Source organism: Lissotriton vulgaris, chromosome 5, assembly GCF_964263255.1.
Source record: "Lissotriton vulgaris chromosome 5, aLisVul1.2, whole genome shotgun sequence".
Taxonomy (NCBI): Eukaryota; Metazoa; Chordata; class Amphibia; order Caudata; family Salamandridae; genus Lissotriton; species Lissotriton vulgaris.
Genome location: NC_141693.1, coordinates 837482281 through 837507558, shown reverse-complemented (window position 1 = coordinate 837507558; position 25278 = coordinate 837482281). Strand labels below are relative to the sequence as shown.

Here is a 25278-nt window from a genome sequence, read left to right as displayed (position 1 = left end):
CACCGAGGCGAGAATGATCAGGTCCGGGGAGATTGGTTCCAAGAGCCGCCGAGGCGGGAATTGAACCCTGGTCCCAGGCCAGACCTCTGCATCAGGGTCTGCCGCTCTAACCAATGAGCCACTAGATGATAATCAGATCTACATCTAACAGGGACTGACTCTCGTGACTGGAACAAGGTCTTAAAGTGTCTTCTACATATCGTCTTAGGGACAAAGGAAGTTATCAACTGGATCACTACATCAAGACTAAGATGATAATAAAGGGAAGCTACATTTAAGGCAGCCTACCTTTTAAATGGCTTTGAGTCTTACAGACGCCCCTAAACCTAGGTCCGAGAACCTAAGGATATGGTTCAATAAAAGCTACCCAGTGTCCCAGGTCCATGTGTGATGTGCAGTGCCAGTCCAGGATTTTTTTGTTTTAATTCTGGGACTTGCAGTCCGGGTTTTATAATGGAATAAAAAGACTTCAAGTCTCAGAATTCAAAGAAAAAACAAGGACTCGATCAGTGTATCACCCAAGGACCTGACCTAGGAAGCTTGGCAGGAATTTTCATTCATGATTTGTCCTTCCCCCACCAGATGTCAACATTATGCAAAACCCCAACTTTAAACTCACCATGTTTTTGAGGGGCATCCTCCAGCAGTATATAAAATACTGAGTGGAATTTACCACGGGTCTTATAATGCCAAATAAGTCTACTACAACATTTTGTAGGTGGGAGCACCAAAAGTAGGATTTAAATTTTTTTAGAGGATCAAGAATCCGGCAGCTTCAGGTTACCAGGCTATCGCCGAACCAGAGGAAATCAGACCACATTAATCCAGCCCGAAATACATTGGCTTCTAGTTGACCACATGTTTACTTTTAAAACTGTTTATAAGTATAAATAGTTATCTGGGACAATGCAATACTTACAAAAACTCGCCCACAATATATCCCAAAAATAAATCTTGGGTTGGCCAGCTCAAAAACAGATCACACCTGCTGATTGCAGAAGAGACAAACACTGAGGCAAAGAAATCACAATGTAGGGTAGACTCCTATGGAATGGATTGGACAATCACCCCAGAATCGAGCCTAGTCTTCACTCTGTCAAAATGGACTTATAATTGTATCTCCAAAAAGAACATAAGGCTGTCCATTCCAAGGAAGGGATGGGCCTAGTCCTCGGCTAACTGAACTACACCATTCTCGTACCAAAACAATTAGAGTCTCTAACCATAGTGGACAATGACTCTATCCCTACCAGAACCACATTAGAATCTTTTTTACACAAATATAAAGGTTGTCCTGTTGTCCAGAGGGAAAGAGAAGTAATAGACATCATAGAGGAAATAATCACAGTTATATTGAAAATATATAACAAAATTGCTTTCACTTACTTAAGTGACTGTGCTTTAAAGTCAAACTTGGCTCTTGCAGGTCTCATCTACACATGAAAAACAGCATCAAATGAAAAAGATCAAAAAGAAAATTAGACATTTTATTAAATATATCTACAAACATAATAGGACCATCTGTTTATTGTTATTTCAAAATCTTTTATCTGTGGCAAAAAATACACATGTTAAAGGTGGTATTTTATTCTAAGGTAAGCAAAGGTCAGATTAGAAATCATCTATAATCCTTTGAGTTGATTCTAACGAGAGATGTTTTAAATCGGAGAAGATGTGTTGAGCTTTTGCATTAAAGGGCACACTGTGTCAGGTGTGAGGACGCTTCAGATAAACATTTTACATGCACTGAATATCATCTGCACTCAAGTAGAATTGTAGGCGGTGTTAAAGTAAAAGAAAGATATGGGATTTGTAGCATAATTCTATTCAGAATTGCTAATTGGTTTGAAACTGGAACCCTGCAAATGTGGTACATTTTGTTAGGAAAAGGGAGATTTTCAGCCCCTCTGGTTTTACTTGGGTTCCCACCACCCCAACCCCTAGGTACATCAATGTGGTGTTCTGACCAGTCGTTAATGTTGGTGCTTGGGGTTTTCCATAGTGAGGTAATATTCACAGAGGGATCCTCTACACATTTTGCAATGGAGAGATCATCATTTTGCATTAGGGTATTCTATTGGAATGCAGCAGGAAGGATGACAAAAATAAATAACCTGACAAAGTGTCAGTTACCTGTGGCATACTATTTTACCATACCAGGTATTCTATTGCAGCAAACAATGTTCTGAAATTGACAAACACAATTTTTCACCCTCTATGAACCAAAACGTTAAAGAATGGGATATAGGTGAAGACTGGTCTGTTAAGGTTTTTTATGAATATTTTGGATTCGATTAGCACAGGGCTTTCTACGTGTTTTGTTTCTATTTCTGAACAAAACAACGTCTATATTTATATACTTAGGAACAGCCTAAATAACTATAGCCTCCAATAATTTTCAGTGGAGGCTCTCACTATAAAATATTCAAATCACTCAGCTTGCTACATTTAATAGGGAAGCCGCTCCTAAGAGAAGATACTCTTGTTGTGTGATCTTTTGTTCATTCAATTAATTTGCGTGATTTGAAGTTTCTATTTCTCAACTTCTATTATTCTTTTACAGTATTTAGGGCCAGATGTCCGAACATTCACATTTGCGACTCGCAAATTGCATAAAATTGCGATTCACAATTTGCGACTCGCAAAAGTGGATGTACAACAGTGTCTCAGACACTGTTTACATTTCCCAATTGGGTCGCAAATTGGGTCCCTGTGGGACATCTTCCCCTTTGTGAATGGGTGCAAAAATATTTTTTAAGAGCAGACAGTGGTCACAGGGACCACTGTCTGTCCTTAACAAATTAAACTGAAAAGTTTAATTTTTCTTTATAAATGCATCCCGTTTTCCTTTAAGGAAAATGGGCTGCATTATAAACAAGCATTTGCAATGTAATAGGTCTCACATTATTGAAGTTTGAGCTATTGGTGTTGCATTATTTAGCAATGCCAATTGCTCAAACTTAAATAATGCGAGACCTATTGCATTGCAAATGCTTGTTATATTCAGTGTACTGTAGATCTAAAAGCTGAGGGCTGATTGTCACATGGTTGTTGTTATTGTGGTGTCTGCTCTTTGGTGTCTGAATCCTTTGCACAGAAGTTGATTGACAGTACGTAAGCAGCGTGTGTTTTAGATTGCTCATATGCTATTTAACCCCTTCCGTGCTCATGACGAGCTGAGCTCGTCATGAGTTGTGCCGCTCGCATGCTCATGACGAGCTCAGCTCGTCATGTAACGCTGCTTTTTGAAAAAAGCTGCACAGCGCGAAAAAAGCCGCCGCACGCATGTGGTTAAGCGTGACTGGTAAAAAGGGCCTTATTTTGTGGTGTGCCTCTTCTTCTGGAAGGTGTTTGTGTGTTTACAGACCCGGGCACACAGCTGCAATCCTGAACACACTGCCTGGTGTGGAGACTGCACTCGTCTGTTGCCCTTCTCTACCGGCAAAGCCAAGACAAAGAAACAGGCCTGTAATATACCACGGGGAGACACCAGCACTTCAGTCAGTCACACATGCACACCCTTAACTTCACTTCATAGCAGTCTCCAGAACCACACTTCGTGCCTACAATTCATCCCATTCCCTTCAAATACTGCATTGTAATTCCCAAGTAAAGGGTGGGGCAGTGAGAAGCTTCTTGATTTTGTGGCACAATGGGTAACCGGATTACGTCCTAGGTTGCCCTCCATATCCTGCCAGGGAAGTTCGATATTTTTCTGTATGTGCAGCGTTTAAAGACGGATATAGGCTGCTAAGTGCTTTCTATGCTGGGCAGATAAAGATAGCGGTCCAGGAAATGAGCACGTTTTGCACTGCGGCAGAGTATACTCAAAAGGGGATGGAGGGATCAGATTTGGGGTAAGCTGGACTCCACACACACTGTACCGGTCTTTAGTCAGTGGCGTAGTGAACAAGGCTGCTGCACCCCCACATAAGAGGGTCTGGGGCCCTCGAGAAACCCATATGAATAGACTCTAGGCAGGGCCACTAACTGGAAATATGCGGTAGAGGGAGACCAAATTATGAGGCAGTGTTGATGTAAATCAAGTGGCAAGCAAGGCAAATTATACGGTGTAATGCTGCATGTTTTGTGATCGTAACACTCCATTCTTTTATAATTGTTAAACTTGCTAAAACGCCAGGCCATGGGTTTCACATCATCAGTACTGGTGTAACTTCCCAATATAGCAATAAGCAACAAAGGTGACCAGTTCCTGTTTGCAACTGGCTTTCCGCTGCGCAGCAACACGTGTCACTGCATTTTAGTAATATGTGATCCATTTGAGCTAGAAACAAAAATAGTTTATGTTCACATCTGCATGTTATGCAGCAAAGAGCTCTGATGGAGCAGAGTAACAGGAGCACTCTGCACCGCGGAGTGTGAGTGAACCCCCCACCCCCATGATTGGCCGTGTGCAACTGGGAAGCACGGGGAGGCCGGCAAAGAAGCAGCGCAGATGGCCTCGGAGACCCGAGGGGGGTGCGGCACAATGGACAGGAGCAGTTGGTGAAGCAGCAAGCGGACTGCAAGGCCAGTGTGCAGAGAAACACAATATCCCTGGAGCTAGACAGAGCCCAACTGAGCTGCTGCATTGACTGCAGAGGGCTCGAGGGAGCGATACCATGTTTGTCAATTAGCATTTTAGGGCTAAGTGTGTTTTTTTCTAAATCTTAGCGAATGCTGGTAAACTTCGGTGTTGCAGGCGGAAGAACCAATACAAACCAAGGTCACTCGACAGACCACACAGAAGGGTTGTGTTTTTGAACAGCTGACTGCAAAATCTTAAGAAGAAGCTATCACATACAGAAAAGTGTATAGAACAGAGGCTTCCTGCCTCTGCGGAGTAAGTCTCGTGAAAGACTGTGTTTATTCGCTAAACAGATAGGTCAATGGCGACGAGGCCATGTCAGCAGGAGCCTTCTGAAATGAGACGCTATTCAGACAGAAAGCTTCTTGCTTGAGACAGCTCCGTCTCCGTGACCCATGTTCAAAGTTACCCTGTATGTTTACAAAAAAGAAAAATCAGTGGTGCACGCGCACCACAGAGGAGCAGGGATGGGAAAGGAAACTAGTGGTGCGCGCGCACCACAGAGGAGCGGGAGAGGGAGCACGGCAACGAGGCGAACGCGCGCTGCTGCACGTCCTAGACACAGACGGGAATGGGCGTTGCAAAGGCAGGACATGCGCCCGCCTTTACCCAATGGCGTGCTTTTTTTTTTTAGAAAGAAAACACGCTAAAGCCAATGGCAGGCGCTGAAAGCCTGATCACACGCAAGAGTGTTTGAGAAGCTTTCAGAACCCTCTGCTAGGCGCGTGAGCTAAAAATTGCTTTACTGAAAAAGCAATCACAAACATGGTGGTCTGCCGACCCCAGCAGGCCACCATACGTGTGAGTGCTAGCCATTCCCAATGGGGTCGCAAATTGCGACTGCCTCATGAATATTAATGAGACATGCAATTTGCGACCCAATTGGGAAGCGCAAACAGTGTCTGAGACACTGTTGTACATTCACTTTTGTGAGTCGCAATTTGACGCAATTTGCGACTCGCAAATGCGAATGTTCGTACATCTGGATCTTTATCTTTTAGTGTCCTTGTTATGTTATTCGAAACATATTGGAAGTACTAAGAAGAAGATAATTCTCCTGCATGGGCCTCTATACAAAAGCTAAATATATATTTCTGGTGGAAATTCAAATTCCTTATTACATGAATCCCCTCAAATGCCAGTCTGGATCTGGAAAAAATGAAAGAACTACCCTGTGCCGACAGGTTGTGCTTTAGCCCCATAGCCCCCACTCCACTCTGGTGCCTCACCATTTGTGATGTCATGAAGCCTTATATGGCAAACCCGTTGGTACTCTGATGTCAGGTTCAATCCCTTTTCCATGCCCTGAGATAAGACTGAAGAAAGTGATACAAATGAAATGCAGAAAAATGTACTTGGAACCTTATTAAATACACAACAATAGAACGTGGGAGGCCAGTGTGTTGGTCAGAAATCTGCAAATAGATTGAGTATCCACCAGAAACACTATTACTGAAGGTAAGTAACTTATGCTTCAGATGCAGATTCCAACTTCATAAATCAATACCACAGCAAGAAACCCCAGGAGAAGGGTTAGAGGAGAAACACAGTCAATGACAATGAAGGTAAACAGTTTGCAAGCTCAAGTTGAAAACAATGATGAATTACAAGGAACAGAATGAACTTCTCACAGCAATCCAATGCAACCTCCTTCTGGCAGCACTCAGGATAAAGGGAAAAAACGGTCTCATAAACTCGTGTCACTAAGTACTCAACAAAAGGACATCAAAACAGTGTAAAATGTATACATACTCCATTAAATCATTGCATACAGGTTGCTATTTTTTCACCCAAAAAGTGATATAGAGTGAAAACATTTGCGACAGGTCAACAATCCGTGAAGGAGCCAAAGTATACAACAATACGCGCTAACTGAAGCACCACAAAGATGAACCAGGCCTGGGTGATGACGCATACTTAATGATATTGAGAAACATGCTATGACATCATTACCCATACTTGGTCAAAGGAACCCAGGCAATAATGTAGTGGGGAGGAACTAACCTACCAAACAAGGTATCATCTTGGGTAGTTAATTAATGTAAATATTGGACAAGAAACTGAAAGAGCAAAACTGCATGTCACGGTGTAGCTTACCACAATAGGATCACATGGTGGGTTCAACGAACCACCTTCAGTCAAGGGGCAGGCAACTCAATCAAAATATTTTGAAAAGACAAATACCAGAGGAGGCACTGAGGACATATCAGAGGTCATTTATTGACTGATATCTGACATGAATGCAAGATGACAGAAATTACTTCCACTCCTGCACCTACTCCTGGTCAGGTGGGGGTCCCCATGGCACCTACCAATCAGTACTACCAATCAACCCTAAAACTACCTGGCGAAAACACTTTGTCTCTGAAAGGTGGCAAGTTTCCTAAGTGCCAATGCCCCTAAAAGTAGGCAAATGACCATAAAAACAAGACAATTTAGCCACACGCTTTCAACACAAAAGGCATTGCTCGACTGCTGAGAGAAGACAGTCCAGAGACCTAACCATATGGTCCATAAACAAGCTAGAATGCTTGATGAAGCAACTCAGTTAAGCATTTGTTTTTGTGATCAAAACAATGGCCATAGGTATGTTTACGAGAACATGAAGCCACCATAATAGAGCATGAGGCTAAATATTTAATGCAATGAGCAGTCAGAGAGGAACATAAATAAAGTCCCTTGACAGGGCCAAACAAGAAAATCAAGAACAAGTGTGTCAATCACACCAAACATGCACAACACAAGTGAGGTCCTAGTTGGGAATCAATTAAGACTCTCCTAAACGAAAAGGTCTACCTGTGAAGGAATAATAATTAGCCACACTGCCTTACCTCAAAACTGTGTGAAACTGGAGCATGGAAAAAATAAACAGCTAAACAGTAAACCACAAAAGTGGGGACAAAACCATCTGTCCTGGACCAAAGCCCCAGTGGCTCTAATAGCAGTATTTAAATGTAAATGTGTGTATACTTGTAAAGCGCACTGCCGCCCCATCTCGGGGCATCCTGGCGCTGTACACCACTGTGGAACCCTTCCTGGCTTTCCCTGTGAGATGCCCCCTCCTGGGCATCCCCAAGGTGAAGCCAGGCATCCCAGCACTGTTGGGGTCGTTGTGGACATTAAGCAAGCTATTGCCTAGAGTTGCAGAATGGGACCCATGATTAGAGTAGGCACCGAGGCGAGAATTATCAAGTCCGCGGACATTGAGCCCAAGACCCTGCCACGTCGGGGAACTGAACCCTGGTACTGGGCCTGAACTCTGCTTCAGGGTCTGCCACTTCTAACCAGTGAGCCACACTTCTCCACAAGAGAACCATGTCCCACTCAGGGACTCAAGCTCCTTTAGGAGGCACTCAAAATGGGCAGCCAGAGATAATGAAGCCCAGAACTGCTGCTAATGGTCTTATTACCGATCAAAGGCAGAATTCCCCCAGTAGTCACTGGTATACGGGGACAGGTTATGATCAGAGCAGGAGTATTTGCAATGCATGTAAGGCTGCAGCCCTGTAAAGCTTACAAGCCTCCCTTACCACCTAATGGGCATGCATGAAAGGAATGTTAACCTACTAGATTAAACACTGGTGCATACACTAGTAGTGCCACTGAGGTCCACAGACGCCTTGTTGCCAAAGAGGTGAGAACCATCAAAGGCTGCATCCAGCACATTTCCCTGACCATCTCTGCGGAGGGCTGAGGAACCAAGCATGCCTTAGGAAGGAGCACCAAAAAGCCCATAGACCTGACCACTGAATCCACATTGCCAAGACTGAATCTAAGAAGTTGACTAGCAATCCCAAAAACATCTGCTCCACTTAAGCAAAGTGGCTACCAAATTAGAAACCACCAACTGCACTACCTCATTAGGGGTGTAGGTGTAACACACTAACATGGATGTAGTAATACAGGAGACAAAAGCCAGAATCCCTGACTAAAACAATGTCTTTCCCTTCAACTCTGTTAAAAAGAAACACGCTGTCAGTAGAGGAGGTAAAGGGCCCACCGCCAACGTCCATAAACTCAGAAGCTTGTGTCCCTAGGCTCTCCATTGATGGGTGAGAGGAAAAAACAGACATGACAGATTTTTTAACATCTCAATTAGATGCACTAAGGGTTCCAGCACTGAGTCAAAACAGTAGCCTTTATCTCAGCCAAGGGGAAAGGCAATTCTAGTATCTACGCCTCCTTGCTTAAATCCTCCTTAAAGGACATGAAGTCCTCTGAAGAGACTGTAGACGGACAATCAAAAATTCCTTCATCAGAAGTGGTGAAATAATTTAACCTGTAGAAGTCCAACTGAGAAACGTCCTCAGAGTCTGAATAGCAATACAGTGAGTCCGTTTCATCACTGACATTTTCGAGCACTAAAGCCCTTGAACAAAGCCTCAGCAAGACTTGTGAGGGGCTCCAAAGAAGAAGTTTCGCCATATCCCAAAAATGGTGAATGAGCAAGTACCTTACATGGACGATGAAGACTTCTGCAGCAAAATAGCCACTGATGCCGAAAAGACTTTAAATGTATTTACTGGTTGACTGATGCTGCAGAAAAGTCTGCCAACAGAGGCACTGTCAAAATAGCGACAGGTATCTTGGAGCTTGAAGGTGTACCAGAGGAATCCAAAGAGAGGTGCAGCATAGCCGGGGTGAAAGCTGCCACCCGCGTGGAGTCAACACCAGGAGCCAGAAAGCCCAGGAGTGGAGCTGCCATTGTTTAATGCAGGCCCAGAGCAGTCAGACACTGTTGGGCTCTATTCAGAAGAGGACATCGAAGAAAAAGTTAAGAAACAGATCAGCTGATCCACAAAGACAAGCACTCATCACAGTAAGTCTTAAACTTAGTGAGAATATTTCATCTGGTCAAGTACTACCCGATCCTCAACAGACACCTAGCCCAAATAGGTGTGACCAGCATCAAGTGAAGGAGGGGTGCACAGAGTTCAGATTCAACTGGTAAGTGTCATCTGAACTCAAAGTGGAGCGACACCGAGTGGAACCTGACCTCTTTTTCAATGACATCACCTGTGAAGCACTTCGAATTCAATCTATTTTCTTAAAAATACAGAGCAACTCTGGATCTGCGTCCAAGGGCATTAAAAGAACAGAACTGAGGAGGGGCACCAGTGTGGAAGTCATATAAGGCTCCATCATGTTATATCAGTCACATCCATGAAGGAAACAGATCGGAGTAGAAGCTGTGGTGCCATCTGTAGACACAGTAGAGAAATTACTACTTTTCCAGATCTAGTCTGGTGCCTAAGGAGAATTTGTTAGATAAGGAATTTTCAGCTAGATGTTTTCATCAGAACTGGGCAATTACTACAGCATTTTGAGATACAGTCACAATTTCGGTGATGCCAGGCTAGCCACCTTGAAAAGATGTAGATGTGTGGAATATCCTGGTTGGCACAGTGGCTACAAGCCCTGGCAGCCGCAGGCTTTAATGCTGAGCTCAAAGAATCTAGTGTAGATCAGCTATTGTGGTACATCTCTGGACAAGTGAGCACAAAATGGTGCCCAGGCACACAGGCCATGGGTGGGTCAGACACGATTATTTATTATCTTACAGTTGTGTTACAGTTTTAACAAGAATACTCTGTGTAAATATTCATATAATTTCTCTCCTTTTGAACTATTTCTGTGTATAGCTGTCATCAATAACTTAATTTCTTCTTTTTGCCTCTAAGACATGATGTTTATTTAACTTGCACGACGGGCTGTCGGGGCTGTAGTAATTTTCAGTATATTGATTATCAGTCTTGTGCTACAATATTTAACTCTTGATTTGTCAGGAGGTTGCTCTTGTAACTGAGCAGCCTAGAGAACAAACATTGAGACTAGAACCCATGGTTTTCTATTGAGCATGGTCGACAATATTGCATAGGCAAAGGTAGCAAGCGCTACCCCAGGCTTGCCTTTTAGTACCCCTGGTACAGCTCTTGGAAAGCCAGGATTCAAGAGTAATGACATCAGTGACAGGAACAGAGAATGAACAAGAGCAATATTTACTTTCTGCAGTTTCAACGAATAGCCCCTACGTCACAAGCCCTCTCCAACATGAGGATACTCAGAAGCAAAGGGTGGGATAGGGGTTCGACATTGTAACATCATCAGACATCAACGTGTGCAAGATGTAATTTTGGCTATCCCTGGCCTTCAGATGAATCGATGCAATCACAAGTGGGGAGGGGAAGTAAGAGTAAAGAGTGTGTGGACAGGTTCATAGATCAATGTCATGTTTTCCAGTCATAAAATATCTTATTTCAACATTGTGGAGTTAACTGGGACTTGATGGCAGAGCCAGAGAATCAGTGCTTGACTGCTGCTCAGGATAAAGGCAGGAGGCCAAGACTTGTACTTCAAAGAATATGGGACCAAGCCACTTCCAAAGAATTAATGTATTCACATATTTCAAGCAGATTCATTCTTATCCGCATCTCGGCACATTCTCCTCGTAACAATCTAGAGTTGGCTTCATGCATTTGGACACTATTTTCTTATTGTCGTTTGATTTGAATTTGAGTGCACATGCCTAACGTGCTCTAGATTTTTGTTTGTCTGGGACGGATACTTCTGTCAGTCATGGTTCAGGGTACAACTTGGGATGTGTAAAAACTGCGGACATGACCCAAATGTATTTTTACAATGAGTTTGTTTAAATGTTCGTGTAGAGTTTGGGGTATTTCTGACACGTACTACCTCTTTGGGTAGGCTTAGCGGAAGATACATTTGCTTTCGGACTCTGTACCGTGTTGGGAAACTTGAAACTATCTCGAAAGTCATTCCAGGACTCCTGAAAAGAACTGCGATGCCATACTCATAGCCGATAAGCGCCACACAAATGCAAAATATATATATTTTGTAATGATATTTTTCCTTCTCAAACTCGCATTCTGGGTATGCTTACTTACATAACGTCTGGTATTACTTTTTTTATCCTAGCTAAATGTATGTATAGAGTTGACATTTTTACAAATAGCATTCTGTGTATTAAAAAAATACATTGTACACACTATGGCAGTACCTCTTCAAAATCAAGAATGCATGTATCATAATACAAATCAATAAATAATCAAACGTTACAAATAAATCTATTCAAGGATCTTATTACTGTATTTCTTATACTGTAATAGTATGTAATTGTTGATGATGGCTGGTAATAAAAAGAGAAACATGCTCTACCGCCTTTAAAATACAAGTACCACGTTATGAAGGTAAGCATAGACAAAGCAAAATAACTGCCATAGCCACAACATACTACAATAGTTGAATGCATAACAAAGCCACATGAAAGCAAACCAGCATTATGATGCGATGAATGTGAGATGTATTTTTTTCACTCAGTGGTTATCTGATTATATGAATGCATGCATCACGGATGAGCGGCAGCCATTTACAGCCGACATGCTTTCGCGTTAAGCTTGGCATTCCAATTCATGGAGCGGCCATATTAGGGCAAGGCAAGTCTAAACGAAGCTGGAATGAAGCATTCTCTGGAAGGTGAAATCAGGCTACGGTGCCAGGGGTGAGAGGCAGCCATGGCTATGGGACAAGCAATACACGGAGGGAATTGGAACAGACCTCCGACACAGATTTCCGTTTTGCTGTATCGTCTACATTAAGGAGGTCGCCAAATCGCTCATTTGTGATAAACTGATGATGGGTTGGAATAACCCCTGTGTGCCTCCTGGCTGCAATGTCAGCCTCTTCTTGCTCGCGCTTAAGTCTTCTCTGGTCCTCTAACAGTTTCTGCCACAAAATTGCATAAAACGTTCTGTAAATATTACTCACTTCTATGGAATGATAATAGCTAACATTTTTGACAAATCACACACGTTTACAGAAAAACTGGGCACTAAAAACATTTACAATTTCAAACATTCGAATAATACATCCTAAACAATAACATTTGTGGCCCACTTTCTGGCATTTCATCTGAGTAACACGAATGTTTAAATAAATGCAAAGGTTCTCACATCCGTTTTGTGCACATTGTTAATGCTGCTGCACTTGTTAAAACTTGCATTTACTACCAGGCACCCTGTGAGTACCTGCCTGTGCTAACAAACACAGCAGTGAGCACAATTCCCCAGAGCTCCTAATAAATGTTAGCATTACAATGGGTTAAATGAAATCTGCGCACAATTAATCCTTAACTCACAGGTCAAAGTGGCCTGGGGTAGCATTAGGGTGACCTTCCCCCAATGTTTTTGCCTTACTCCTCCATCTTTTCTGAACTCGTTTTTATTGCCCTCAGAACTGTACACTTTACCACTGTTAACTAGTGATAAAATGCATGAGCTCTCTCCTTTAAACAGGGTGCGATTGGCTTAGACCCAATTGGCACATTTGATTTATTTGCAAGTCCCTATTAAAGTGGTCCTACTTTTAACCAGGGACAGGAGATTAAATGCTACTAGTACGCCTGCTGTTAAAGGCAAGGGAAACCCAATAAACCCTTGTAGGCTTGGGCACAAAGTAGTTTAAGTCAAGAGATGCTACAAGGGACTTATTTGAAGCTAATTTGCATTCATTTATGAGTCGTACAAATGTAACGCACTCTTGTGTATCCACAGGATAACCGTCTTATATCAACTGTAATTAATATTAACGGAAGGCAAAAAGAACATATAGAGCAAGAATCGTATTTAGTATTCAAAAAATTCTTTATACTGCAACAAAAGTAGGGAGACAAATACAAATGAAATAGGGCAGAGCAGTCATGAACAGAGATAAATCAAATTTTCACTACAGTTCATAACAAAAAACATCAACTCCAGATATTCAAAAAACACAACCAAAATTAATTAATAAACAAGGTTGTGGATAGGTGACAGAGCAACGTAACAGGAGATGATGGAGTGTCGACGTTTCGGTCTAGGTAGCAGTCGTCAGATAGACCATCATCAGGACGGTGTTTTTCTATGCAGGAAAAACTCCCTTGAATCCTAGGTTGGACCTTATGTGGGCACGAAAGCGGCAGTAGCGAAGGCAACAGCAATAGCGTGTGGCAAGGGTGTCCTACACGGAGCCTCAACTTGAAATTAGGCAAAGCACACTATGATTAATAGTTGGATTTCACGTGAAGGCTTAAAGTCAGAAGTTCTTTCGCTAGTGTGAACCGGCATATGGGCGCGTCGTCCTCAGTTGTTTTCCAAACAACTGAGGACGACGCGCCCATATGCCGGTTCACACTAGCGAAAGAACTTCTGACTTTAAGCCTTCACGTGAAATCCAACTATTAATCATAGTGTGCTTTGCCTAATTTCAAGTTGAGGCTCCGTGTAGGACACCCTTGCCACACGCTATTGCTGTTGCCTTCGCTACTGCCGCTTTCGTGCCCACATAAGGTCCAACCTAGGATTCAAGGGAGTTTTTCCTGCATAGAAAAACACCGTCCTGATGATGGTCTATCTGACGACTGCTACCTAGACCGAAACGTCGACACTCCATCATCTCCTGTTACGTTGCTCTGTCACCTATCCACAACCTTGTTTATTAATTAATTTTGGTTGTGTTTTTTGAATATCTGGAGTTGATGTTTTTTGTTATGAACTGTAGTGAAAATTTGATTTATCTCTGTTCATGACTGCTCTGCCCTATTTCATTTGTATTTGTCTCCCTACTTTTGTTGCAGTATAAAGAATTTTTTGAATACTAAATACGATTCTTGCTCTATATGTTCTTTTTGCCTTCCGTTAATATTAATTACAGTTGATATAAGACGGTTATCCTGTGGATACACAAGAGTGCGTTACATTTGTACGACTCATAAATGAATGCAAATTAGCTTCAAATAAGTCCCTTGTAGCATCTCTTGACTTAAACTACTAGTACGCCTGCAGCATTGATTGTGGCACCCATTTAAGTATCCCTTTAAACATGTCTCAGGTGTTCCATTGCAGCCGGTGTATGTCGATTTAAACTGCCTTTACGACTTGGCAAAATAAACCTTTTGCCCGGCCTAAACCTTCTTTTTAATGCATATGTCACCCCTGGGTATGCCCTTCACAGCAAACATGTACATTTACCTTTTACATGTCCCGGTAGTGAAAAACTCTTAAATTCGTTTTTCGCTGCTGCAAGGCCTACCTCTCCCATACAATAACATGGGGTTAACTTATTGCATTTAATAAGTGATAACTTTCAATTGGGAACGGGTAGGAATGTCAAGTTTGGTGTCGGATTTGAAATCATAATTCTGAAAATTTTAATTTTTTTAAGCTGACGTGTCTTTGTCACAACCATTTGGTATCTGCTGTCTGTATCCTACATGACTAGATGTAGCTGGCAGTTCGTTTTTGTGTACTGCTCACAGACATTGAGACAAAGAGAAATAGTAGCTGGCGGGATCTATCATCTCTGACATGATGAGGGGAGGAACAATCACCTACCACATTTCCACATCACAAAGGCTCTGCTCAGCACACTCACAAGGGGTTTTGACACTAGCCATTTGTGACCCCAGACAAGCAGGGGCCAAGGCTTGGAGGAAGATAATTCCAAGCAACTCGGTTGGAAACCTCCAGAACCTTATGCTACTTCAAAGTGGGCACCAGGTATAAATAATGGACCCTCAGACCCAACTCTTCAGGACACCTCTGAACTTGTGGAAGACCCAGAAGGACTGCTGTGTGGATCTAAAAGGATTACTACTCTGTTGCCCTTCTACCCTGCAGCCTGAGTAAAACGACTGCCCCTGCCTATTAAAGTCAGGACAAACAGAGTGACACCAAGGGCCAGTTACCGGGCCTCCTGATTAGAGCCTCAGGTAGAAAAGGCACCAATCATCTTGCACCCAGCACCTGGACTCTACTTGCTGCGAGTTTTGTCCGCCCCCCACCCCAGGTTGTGTCACCCCAGTCCTGGACCTTTGAAAGTGGGCCTGCAGGTGCTCAGCTAACCCAGTGGGGTCCTAGTGGGCAGAGCCAAAACAGTGCAATGCATCTTCTCATAGCTCCGCTTCGTAACTGGTCCAGAGGAAAGCATTTTCCATCGCCAGACCTTAGATCGCAACCCACAGTCTCCTTGGAACTGCTGCTGCACAACGCATCCTCTACGCAGGCCTTCGCATCACAAGTCCCTCATTGACAGCATCCTTGATAACAATACAAGACTCAGCAATGCAGCCCTGCAGTTTCTATGGCACTGCCAGTGCGTGGGGCAGCTTCGATGCAGGACTTCACATCGCTAGGCCCTCAACAATAATGCAGGACCTTGCAAAGGTGCCTCACAGCTCATCGGAACCACCGGTGAACGACACATCTTTGACGTGGGATCTTGCAACACTCCGCAACCAGGATTTAAGGTACTTTATTTGGCAGGCTTAACTTGGTCCCTAGTTCAGACCCGAACTTCATCGCAGTTGGCCTGAACTTGTTAATTTGTTCTGGCGCTGCACAAGCGGATAACCAGTTGGTGCTTTGTGCTTCTAAGCACTATTCGCACTGAAATCTTTAAAATTGAATATCTCTGGTTCTACTGATTGGAGTTTTGTAATTTTGGTGTCATCAAATGTATTAAAGCTTACTCAAGTCAAGTCAAGTCAAGTCAAGAATTCTTAATTCGATGATTATAAATCCCCATAAAAGCACATATATATACAACTTATTAAAATCCAATTATATCATTATCAGATTCCTGCTTATAGTACAATCTAATTCTTTAAAAAGGAGAAAGATAGACTGGGTTCTAAAGGAGTACAATAGAGGTCTTCACAATCATTCCCCCCCTCTTGTTACCCTTAGTCGGACTGCCACTTTAATAAAATTCATAATGCAGCACAATGTCAATGGGTCAGTTGCTTGTTGTAGATAAATTAAGGCCTCTCGATTTTGCAAAACTGGCGTGGGATTTTTCTTGTGTTTTCACTTTAATAATGCATGATGTGCTGCATAAATACTTTACACATTGCTTCTAAGTTAAGCCTAACAACGTTGTGTTTCCAAGCTACCAGAAGGTTAAGCAAAGATTAATTTGGAGTTTTCTTGTGACTTCACCCTAACATAAATTGTGGCTGATACGTGAGCAAGGTTTCACACGCCTTAACTAATAACCAAATTTCCAACAAGGTAATATACACAATGTGAAAGCACGAAAACATTTTTTAGTCTGCCATTTGTACCACACTCCCTCTCTTGGTGACACAAATTTTGCTGTAGACCCTTTTATGTGTTGTGATAATGGATCATTGTTGATATCAGAATTGACACTGTGATTAATCATCTTGTGGAATCTCATGACAATGCTCACAAGTCTGTACTTGCAAGGTTTGTAGCAGCCATCTCTGGATCCCTCTGATGTCTCGCAGAGAGTCCTCATATCCTGCATAAGTCAACTCACATCAGGGAAACGGTTCATGGTGAGAATGAATTTCTGAAAAATCCCTGTCAAGTCTCTGAACAAAGAAGGCTATAATTTGTGCATTTCTTTGCAGCAATAAAAAAGAAAAGACAAAGAACGACACATAAAATGTGACCACTCATAAATAAGTTTGTGCACATGCTGTATGCTGTGATTGTGTAGTTGCTCATATTCCATTTTTCATCACCTGGTTACATTTTATGAAGTTGTACCTAGCAGAATTATTTTCTTCTAATGGACTTGCCACAACTTTAGAAATGTGAAAAGAGTAGGACAGACTAATCCGTACTTAAAAATACCATTGAAATGATTATAACTGCAAATCTCCTATAAGAAGAAAACCATAAATAGGAGGTCACTGGCCAACAGAATCGAGTCCTGTGGTGGTCTCATGTTTTCGTTTCCAACAGATATCTTGGGACCTGATACATTTTACACCACAGCTGTATTCTGAGGGGCTCCACAGGACCAGGTTTTATTTATCCCCATGTGTGTTCCCTGTGCACGTGCCCCCCTCCTAGGCATTGTTTACGTAATTCATGTTTAAAATCACTTCCCAACCCATATTTGTTTAATTCTCTCATTTAGCTTCTTAACATTGTCCAAAAACTACAATTAAAGAATAAAACCTGACATTTCTGTTCATTATCACATTGGGGGTCATAACAAATAGTGTGACTTTGGAAGATTCCCCTCCCCCCTTGAATCTAGAAGTTGAAAATGTGAGTGCCATCATCACTGTGTTTCTGGATTACTCTGAGGGGCCATTTAGTGGTCTTTCCAAAAGTACAACCAACAGGCACAAAATGCTGTGGTCAAATTCACTGAGGCCTCAGAAAACTGGATCATGTCATAAAGATACAGATATCTATCCACTCTTTAAATGAACTTAAATTCGGGATAACCTGAGGAACTTCCAAGGGCCTGGCTGATTTTTACCTGAGAATCTTCGTGAACAAAAACTCACCCTACCTTAAGGGAGATCTACCTTTATTCAGGCCCCCCTAGTGGCGTTAATGTTCCCTACAAAAGCTTTCAGCTATGAAGTAGAAGCTTTGCAGTGTTGGCTCATCTCCTGTGGAATTATTTTTTACTCTTCTCAAATTAGGAAGAAACTTAATTGGTTCCTCTTTCTGCCTTCCAACTCTTATAGTTTGACTGGAGCTTTAGGAGTGTATGACATGTACAAAGTGCTTCATAAATGTTCTTGACTCACTGACTAGTACTTCCATCCATGTGAATTGTTCTTTCTTGACCCACATATTCCACTACCACCCACATGACTCTGTGGCCCTAATCTTCTGAGTAGAAATGTCAGAAGCACAAGTGTTGTGCTGTCTGGCCCCCATGGGTACTAAAGGGTATGTGTGGCACGCCTTCCTTCCATAATCATTTCTTAAAGAGTTCAGGGGCTCGTGCTGGGGGGCACTGCTTATGCAAGTAGAAGTTCCATTATCAAATATATAATGTATTTATCAGCTCCTGATGAACTGACATGGAACCACGTGCATAGCATTGACCTATGCAGGGGTATCCAAAGTATGTCCTGGTGGGTTGGATCCATGCCGAACTGTCATGATATCCACTTACATAAAGTTACATATAACTTTTCTACATGGACTTCATTTACATAGGCAACGTTTATCCTGAAAATGTTGCATGCATCCATGCCTCCTGGACATAAATTGAACAACCCTGAACGTTGTACTTCAGAATGCCTCACTCATCTACATATACTGAAGCGCGTCTCTTATGAATTCTAGGATGCACCACTTGAGCCTGTCATGTCCATGCTCCGCTGCTGAAGACACGCTCGTGGAATTTTAAAATGGAGTTACCCGATTTTACTTTGCAGCAACTCTACTGTCTGGAATCATTTTTATTATAAACTCCAGAGACGTCACCGTTCTTCAAAACAGTCACTAACAATTTCTGAGATGTTCAAGGAGTACACTATATCGAACGTAGTTCATAAAATCGTGTATTATTATTATGTGCCTTTCTCTTTAAGGATTAGTTACAAATAGTGAATCTTAAATCAAGGTAGCAGAATGGTTACCTCTTTGTCATCATGCCGCCTGCGCAGAATGTCTTCCGGTGCATCCATGTAGTCGAATGGAGCAAAATGTCTTGGCGATTCTGAATCTACTCCAAAACAACACAAAGTGATTAAGCTACAAACTGTGCGTCTGCATGACCAGTGAGTATGTCTGGAGCAGGCAAAAGCTACTGTCACTCTCTGGTTGCTTGACTTGAATGCACTATACCTAAGACAGGCACACACATAAAGGTATAGGTAAAAACTGTGTCTGAGATGATGCTGACAAGGATGGAAACCAAAGGGAATGTAGTAATAAAAGGAGAGAAGACATAAGGACTCACTGCAACAGAGTAATTTCCTGCATGCGAGCTGCAGAATTGCAATAGGTAGCACTAACATTGGAATGGTGCCCCAGTTACACACAATGTTTGCAAACAAAAATTACAGTTTTATAAGGGGGGGTTGTATGTAAGACCTTAATCCAGAAAGCAGGGGATTTTACATTACCAAATAACTCAAAATTGGGCCCAAAAGTCACTGTAATGTGTAATTCTGCCCCGGTGAACAAAGGAGCAAGATCTGTAAGAGTGGAATTTTTCTGAGCCAATTTTTGCATCTATTTTTCTGATATAATGGCGCCTTTTATAAAAATTGATGCTGGTGAAAAGCTGTGGTAACCTGTGTTTACAAAAGAATCAGCAATTCTGCAGTGCACATGCAGCAGGCTGCCTCAGATCACACAAGCACATTGTTTTTATTCTTACAGCATATGTAACTCAATAAGGATGTGGTGAGCCAAATGTCTTGTTGTGAGCCAGTACACTAAGACCTGTCAAATAAAACTGGGTTTAATGATTTCAGGACAAGTAGCATAGCATCACTTCTTAAATATAGGCCTATACTTAAGCCCTAGTGCTAACCAAAGTGTGGCTGTTTCCAACAGACTAAAATGGGCACTGTGATGTCAGGAGCCAAGGAAACAAAGAATGCAAACTCAGAAGACAGGTAAGGTGATGTGCCACACAGATGAAGGAACAGGTGAAGCACACAAAAATAAATCCACCTCGTGGGCACGCTCCACGCTCACTCTGTTCATTGTTACTGGTATCCTGGTGATGACGTAAGGAACAAGGAACAGCATTTCCATTGTTAAGCGAGTCCAGGCAATCAACTGGTAGAACAGAGCCACCTCCAACCTGCTCAGGGACGGATAAAATGACCAGCTTTTCCACAATGTCAAAAGAAGACAAGCGCTTGGGAACAAGGGGCTTTCTCTGAGAGATGTGTACAGGCAGAGGATGGTCATCAGTTAGGTTTCCTTTCTCAGCGTGTTTTATCCCATCGTGCAACTGGTTTCCTGCTGCTTCAGAGTGGGGCGCCTTTTTCAAACTGCTGTGCACGGATTTTTTTAACCTGAATGGTAGAGGACTCATGAGGTAGACATTTCTGGGAAGCATGTTTCTGTCCCCGTGGCCATCTGATCTAGAAAAGGCTGTCTTGGACGTTTGTTGCTCATGCCTTCGAATTGTTGTGAACCGCGTGTAGGAAGCTGGACAGGTGCCCTTACAAGAACTCACTTTATATTTTTGAGACTGACTGATACTGCTTCCACAGCTGTCATTCGATGTATTAGAAAGCCTGTCAACCTCATCAGTGCCGTTCGAGAAAAGGTCCACGGGTGCCATGTCACTGATATCTGAAGTGAGGTCCTCCATATTGCTGCTGCATGGAGAGGCAGCATTGACAGAGGTAGAAGGGGAGACTGGACGGGCAGCGTTGAAAGGAGAAGTTGTGTCAACAGTTGTGGAAATGGAGTCAGTGTGCACATAAGCAGTGGAGGAAGCTGTGTACATAAGAGCCGGAGCGGATGTGGCATGCAACATTGAGTTTAGAAAGTTGCTAGAATTAGTGGTTGGAGGAGAGATGGCATGCACCATTGTGGACAGAGGGGTTACATGCATAATGGTTGGAGGAGATATGGTGGGCACAAGGGTTGGAGCAGAGTTGGCATGCACAATGTCGGTTGGGAAAGAGGGATGCATTAGAGCTGGTGGAGATATGGCACGCACCATGGCTGAAGTAGAGCTATCCTGCACCATGGTAGCCACGGAGGAAGCTCGGGTGTTTTCTTTGTTGGTCACAGGATAACTATCATACACAACAGTGGTTGGAGAGTTCCTGTGCATAATACTTGGAGTTGAGCTAGCGTGCACCATGGTGGCCACAGAGGTAGGATGTGTATTGGCTGGAGAAACACTGGCTTGCACAAATGATGTAGAAGAGTTACTCTTCACAGTGCTTGAAGGAGCAGTGGGATGCTCAAGGGCCAGAGAGGAGGTGGCCAGAGACTCCTTTACTGCTTGATTTTTTTTAATTTGTGGTTCCAAAAGGGATTCTGCAGAACATGCTGAGCTCAGGCAACCTCTACTTGGCGACGGTGTGGGAGATGTGCTGTGATGACTGGAAATGTCTAAAGATGGCATCGACCTGGACCTCTGTATAAGCTGCTCGAAGGCAGTCACTCGCGATGAGACGGTGTGCTTTGGGATATGCCCTGAGCCCTCCACGCCAGCACTGTGATCGCACATGTCCTGCTGCTCATTTTCAAACTGCGAAGCAATGTCTCTCACACTGCACGAAGATATGCTACTGGGCAGGCTGGATCGGTTGATGAAGTGCATATTTTTATACAGTGCTGTAAATTCGGTTTCACTTGTTCTAAAGCTTGAAGGAAAAGAACATTTCCTAGTATTTAAGCTGTATTCCTGAAGGCTCATGGCACTGCCAGACTTGGAGACAGCATCTCTTTTAGACTTCATGAACATGTTTTCAGTGCTTTCCCCTACCTCTGCAGCATGTGTTTTTTTGATTTGGAATAAACCAATGGGATTACGCAGATTTTCACAACTTTGAGCTTTGAGGTGAGAACCCATTGTGCCTCTGGTGTCCTGCACAGGGGCACTCGAAGCTGCTAGCTTAGGCTTGAATTTGGAAGGGAGAATCTCAGAAATACAGGCTTTCGCAGTTGAAAATGGCTTCTTGTGTTTGCCAGCGTTACCCAAAGCATTGCTACCATTAAATGTTCTGCTATTATATGAGGAAGGTGAAATCATGTGAGCGTTCCCACCTTTACGATCCACTGGTAAGCGTGCAAAACAGAATAGATACAATCCATTAGATTAGAAGCCTGTGGGATGGTAAGAGAGTAAGATGCAGGCGACCTCTACACAAGCACAAACAGAAATATATATCCACAGAATAAGCAAGCCCCGCTTTCAACCAGCCGCAATGCATACTGCCAGCAAACCATTCCACAGCTCGTAGGAATAGATCCTGTAAAGTAATCAGTATTACATGACTTCAAAATTCTGTTAGAAGATTATTCTTGCAGTGCACATTTCTGATTTTGTTACCCCACATTTTAAAATTAAAAATTTACCTGGGGATTGGCGAACTATTTGTAGACACAAAAACAATGCAAAGAAAAAAGCCATCGTGAAAAGGTAACAAATTCCAAACAGATAGAGTGTAAATGGAAAACAACTGAATCCACATTATAATGATATTGCGTAAGTAACACCCTTTTTTTACTCCACTGCACTCTATTGACACAATGCGTGGTAAGATTATAAGCTTGCAGTGGAAACTTTATTAATGACCGCCGTGAATACCATTCAATTGAGTGATAATACCATCTATCATGTAGCCAAAACTTAGTAATGGAAAACCATGGAATGAACTTTGTTGTAAAAACACATTACTATTAAAACAATAATAATATTAACAAAAATAATAAATTATGTTATTATGATTAATAATAACGATGGAGATAATAATAATAATCATGCTTATTTATTATTAATGTGAAGGTTTTTACTATTATCACAAATAAACGTTAAATAGCACACCATTTAATTCGTAGAGCGTTCTATAAAGTAGTGCTATATCTCGGTGCCGGCCTCACAGAGGGTCACAGCGTGTGTGTATATAATAAAGTGGCAGTCGCAACTGTGTAGTTATGGTTCAGGAGCACTTTCCATTGAAAAGGTATTTTTTTTTTATTTGCCAACAACTCATGAACCCCATGACCGGATCTGCATAAAATGTGGCAATCGCTAAGTACAGCCAGCTAAATTTCGGCAAATCAAATTATGGGGCTATTGAGTAGGTGTGCAGGTTTTTTTGAGGGGGGGGTGGTGGTGGAGGGGGGTAAAAAAATTGTTTTATCCCATTTTACCTCCTCAAATGAAATTTAGCACAACTCTACACCCAAAACCGCTTAAAAGATGTATACAAAACTTTGCATAAAAGTAGAAATGATTTGCGAAAACTCGATTTTTGCTAGTTTGGGGTAAATCTTTATAAGCATTTAAAAAAGGTTCCCCTGGGCATGAAGGGTTAACACTTCACCATATTTCTGCGTTTTAAAATCCCAATTCAATGATTCATGACTCCTGTCAATCGCATTGGATTTTCTTGACAAACGTGTCTGGCTGGAGAAGGGCTCTATAGAATGGTTTTGTCCTCTGGAAAAACGCACATCTATTCAGATCCCTGACTTTCATACTATGGAAATTAAATATCTATAGCTTTAAGCGGGGGCACAGTGAAACGAGAAAACTCAACACCACAGACAAAATGAAGAAACCTCGCATGATTAGCAAGTCAAAATGGAATCGCATTAGCCACAATTTAATTAGGTGGATTTCTTCGCCATTTTGTGAACAAATTGTAACTTTCTGAAAGAGCTAAAAGAAACTGAAAAAGACAGAGGGTGAGAGGCAGAGATAGAAAGAAAGAGAGAGGTAGAGAAAAAATAACCAAGAAGTGGCGAGTGCAAGGCCAAAAGAGTCCTGCACAGCTGAGTTTAGGCATCAGTGGTACACTGTTTGCAGGGCCTGGCCGCAGATCAGACACTTGCTCAACATTAAGGTGCACATTTTGGATAGGAAAGCCTTCGGGAACGCTTGCCAACATTAAAATTTTTGTGGGTATTCCCAACATTCCAATGATCATCTAGAAGCCCTACTCTGAGGACTTTATTCCACCATCCCTAAACTTATTTTAGGACAGCAAAAAAAAACAGCAACTATGCCTAGTTTCCTGGATCTCAATTCTTTCTTTGATTGTTAAGGTCCATTGGTGCCTCCATCCCTTGCAATGTTCTGTTTGGTGAAACGAATGCAGACTTTTGCAGACCTGCCCAAATACAAAGTCTTACTTACAGAGGTTACCTGAAGCACTATTCCTACCACCTTCCGCATTGCCAGCCATCACTGGTGCTTAGCTGTTTCTATATCTTCTCTCATACTGAATGACTGCCAATTACTAACAACATTTGCAAAGGATTCTGAACCAACCATAGTAACCCCTTTTTGCAACAGGAACTACTGAAGGCACATTTTACTTAGGTCGGTGGAGGGAGTAGAATTTTGGGAGACTTACCTTTTGTGGATGACGAGCTGGAGGGCCGCTTGCTCATACCACTGAGTCCCTGCAGCGGGATGTCCCCACCTTCCAACACATTTTTGTAAATCTGTCTTTCATTGTCGAGGTCAGCAGGGTCCCCATGTGCTGAGTCGGTGTCTCCTTTTGTTGTATGATAGTTGGATGAATACGAGCTATACAATGACAAAGGAACACTTCAGTTTACTTTAGCAAACTGCTTCAGTTCGATTAAAAGTTGTTACGGGAAATCTAAGGAAAACATTTGGTTAAACATTTGAATGGAAAGAAACTGGTCAAACAGTAAAACTTCCTCAAAACACTAATGAGTAAGGAAAGTAGGAAAATCAGTACTCTCAGGTTTAGAGGCCAAGGCTCACCATGGAGTTTTAACTCTTAACTCCTTCGTAATGATATTTTGTACCTAATTTGGTAATTGATTTGCAGAGGCATGGTACTGTTGAAACGTGTGTACCTCTTGAGCTCCACTACTTGAAAAGAAATTAAACCTTAATGTTATGTTAACACCAGTGCCTACATTGTGGAGATGGTGGTCAGCTGCACATATTTTGGGGACTGAGACTTCTTTTTAGATCAGGCTTGACCAAGCAACTATCTCGTGAGCTATTAGTGGCTCTATAGATACCTGTGAGTAGCCCTCCTGTGTGAAGCCCAGCCTAATAAATTAGAAGCTTTTGCTTGGTTAAATTAACAGTTGTATACCAACATTGAAAATTGTGTATTCAGGGAGAAAATGTGTGTATTTTTGGAAGCCATTGCAAGCCATGCATTGCAACTGTGGTTGGCATTATTACTTTTATAAAGGCATTACAAATTGACAAAGCAT

The 25278-nt window shown here is 42.3% G+C and overlaps 1 protein-coding gene across 33 annotated transcripts in view; it reads right to left on the bottom strand.

Moving 5' to 3' along the window:
- SORBS1 (sorbin and SH3 domain containing 1) overlaps window positions 1–25278 on the bottom strand; it is a 1099691-nt gene that overhangs the window by 134776 nt on the left and 939637 nt on the right. For 24 of the 33 annotated variants that reach the window (XM_086922349.1, XM_086922367.1, XM_086922341.1 and 21 more), the window contains 5 exons: window positions 24432–24607; window positions 22426–22440; window positions 19005–19090; window positions 12164–12331; window positions 1387–1433 (listed from right to left, as the gene is read on the bottom strand). In XM_086922349.1, the coding sequence (XP_086778475.1) occupies window positions 1387–1433; window positions 12164–12331; window positions 19005–19090; window positions 22426–22440; window positions 24432–24607 (492 nt within the window). Of the gene's footprint in view, window positions 1–1386; window positions 1434–12163; window positions 12332–19004; window positions 19091–20049; window positions 22126–22425; window positions 22441–24431; window positions 24608–25278 lie in introns of all 33 variants that reach the window. The other 9 variants (XM_086922343.1, XM_086922369.1, XM_086922372.1 and 6 more) reach the window with 4 other exon arrangements.